The sequence below is a fragment of the Camelina sativa genome, chromosome 5, assembly GCF_000633955.1.
Source record: "Camelina sativa cultivar DH55 chromosome 5, Cs, whole genome shotgun sequence".
In the NCBI taxonomy this organism is placed as follows: Eukaryota; Viridiplantae; Streptophyta; class Magnoliopsida; order Brassicales; family Brassicaceae; genus Camelina; species Camelina sativa.
This window is the reverse complement of record NC_025689.1, coordinates 267,022-269,407: the sequence shown is the minus strand read 5'-3', so window position 1 is coordinate 269,407 and position 2,386 is coordinate 267,022. Positions and strand designations below refer to the sequence as shown.

General features: G+C 41.0%; 2 protein-coding genes across 2 annotated transcripts in view; one reads left to right on the top strand and one right to left on the bottom strand.

The window, feature by feature from the left end:
• Positions 1-1,553, top strand: part of LOC104788720 (probable pectinesterase/pectinesterase inhibitor 20) — a 4,137-nt gene extending 2,584 nt beyond the window's left edge. Inside the window, exons 3-4 of the mRNA XM_010514505.2 lie at positions 4-28; positions 678-1,553. Of these exons, the coding sequence (XP_010512807.1) occupies positions 4-28; positions 678-1,372 (720 nt within the window). The 3' untranslated portion in view covers positions 1,373-1,553. The remainder of the gene's footprint in view (positions 1-3; positions 29-677) is intronic.
• LOC104788719 (RING-H2 finger protein ATL64-like) lies at positions 1,748-2,338 on the bottom strand. The gene has a single exon (XM_010514504.1). The coding sequence runs from the start codon at positions 2,336-2,338 to the stop codon at positions 1,748-1,750; it is 591 nt and encodes a 196-aa protein (XP_010512806.1).

The window sequence follows — 2,386 nt, the reverse complement described above, 5'->3', positions numbered from 1 at the left end:
TGGACCACTTTCAATTCCGCCACATTTAGTAAGTTCATCTTTAATCCCTCAAAAAACTAATTTTCTTTTTGAGTATATACATTTTTGATTATTATTTAAAAGGAAAAATTGTATTTTTACGTGCAAAAGGTAGAACATAATATGCGGTTTAAAACGGATGAGTATATAAATTAGCATTCGAGTTTCGTCCACACAATTCTAAAAAAATATTTGAACAATATGAAGACATGTGCACAAAACATGGCTTCTTCGTGCAAGTGCGATTTTACTATTGTTTTAGAAACTTTTGTTTTTCAAACAAATATATCATTGTTTAAGAAACAATAATTGTTATTAGCAAAATATAAAAAATAATCATTGTAAGTCCACTTAGCCTTCCTTTAGTATATATATAGACTTTCCCATGCAATGGATGGCGACTTGGTCTGATGGTCCACCAAAATTCTTGACGACTCCACGTCAATTCGTCGTGTCCTCAACTAACCTAATACCATAGTCCAATAAACTAGAATTAATATTTCTTCAAGTATTTATTTTTAGTTACTTTTTGTTTCATAGTTTTTCTTAATCATAACAGACCACATTCACCTCAAACGAGAATTTATTTGTATTTAAAGTTTTGTTATTGAACTGTAATTAACTAACTCTCAATATATATATTTTTTTTCAAATGGCAGTTCTATCAGGTCCCAATTTTATTGGCGTGAACATAACAATCCGCAATACGGCAGGACCGACCAAGGGCCAAGCCGTCGCATTGAGGAGTGGTGGGGACTTGTCTGTTTTCTATAGTTGCAGTTTTGAAGCCTATCAAGACACCTTATACACACATTCTCTCAGACAGTTTTATCGTGAATGTGATGTATATGGTACCGTGGATTTTATATTCGGTAATGCTGCAGTGGTATTACAAAACTGTAATTTGTATCCGCGTCAACCTCGCAAAGGTCAATCGAACGAAGTAACGGCTCAAGGCCGCACTGACCCGAACCAGAACACTGGAACCGCGATCCATGGTTGTACCATAAGACCGGCGGATGACTTGGCAACGAGCAACTATACAGTGAAAACTTTTCTTGGTCGACCTTGGAAAGAATATTCGAGAACCGTTGTAATGCAAACTTACATAGACGCTTTTCTTGAGCCGAGTGGTTGGAATGCATGGTCCGGCGATTTCGCATTGAGCACACTTTACTATGCGGAATACAATAATACCGGACCCGGATCTAACACCACAAACCGAGTCACTTGGCCAGGTTATCACGTCATCAACGCTACTGATGCTTCCAACTTCACGGTCACTAATTTTCTTGTTGGTGAGGGCTGGCTCGGACAAACCGGAGTGCCTTTCGTGGGTGGACTGATCGCGTAATTAACCTTTATACGTACTGTTAATTAGTGACATATTAATTAATTATAGTATTGTTTAATTATTCATGTGTTTTTCTTTTTTGTTCTCAATCATATAATTATTTTAAGTGGTGCCTGATTCCATTATACGATTTGTATTGTTTTCATCGAAATGTAATAATAAACAGGAACGGGTAATCAAATTTAAAGTGAAAAACACCACTAATCAATAACAAATAAACGTACACAACTATATAAACACGATCACTATATAAACACGACACCGTCGTAGATTCATGATTCATCGATGAGTACACAACTACACACGCTCTCCTCAATGACCATCTGATATCGGTGCCACGTGTCAGCTTTAAAAAAGAATAAAGCAATGATATTTTTACCGCGGAATAAAAAAGTCCATATAAAGCCTTTTCAAAGATAAAACCGGGAATTTGGATCCGGTTTGGTTAAGTAGGACCGGATTCGAGCCATGAGATTCAAAGTCTCTGGGAGTCTCCACCATGACGCCGACGAGATCAATGGGTTCTCTCTCGCAAGCCTCCATGGCAAATCTCAACGGCGAGGAAGAAGAAGCGGTTTCTTCTACTACGTGGTGGACCACCGGAGCTCTGCAAAGCGGGCAAGTGGATCTGGAGCGGAACCAAGTGTCGATGCAACTGACGTGAAAAGAGTGGCCACACTTAGGGAGGATGCGGCCTTCTTCTTCTTCCTCGAACTCCGATAAGCAGACGGCGCACTCCTCCTTCTCTACCTTGGAGTTGGAGGAGCAGTATACGAAGATCGGGATCTTTTCGAGAACCGCCGGGTCGAGAGCTTGGTCACCGGGGGAGGCGGAGAGAGTGCGGAGGTGAGCACGAATACGGCGGCGAATGCGACGGTTCTGACGACGGAAGTGCCATCGGGCGTAGGTGTGGAAACAGAGGATCATAATAACGGCCACGAAGAGGATGATAGCGGAGGAGAGCATGATTTTACCGTTGAGAGCGTAGCCTGAAGAAGGCGCGCCGTCGTGGCT

Excerpts from the sequence above, each read along its gene's own strand:
- LOC104788719 (XM_010514504.1), bottom strand. The coding sequence starts at position 2,338 with ATGCTCTCCTCCGCTATCATCCTCTTCGTGGCCGTTATTATGATCCTC.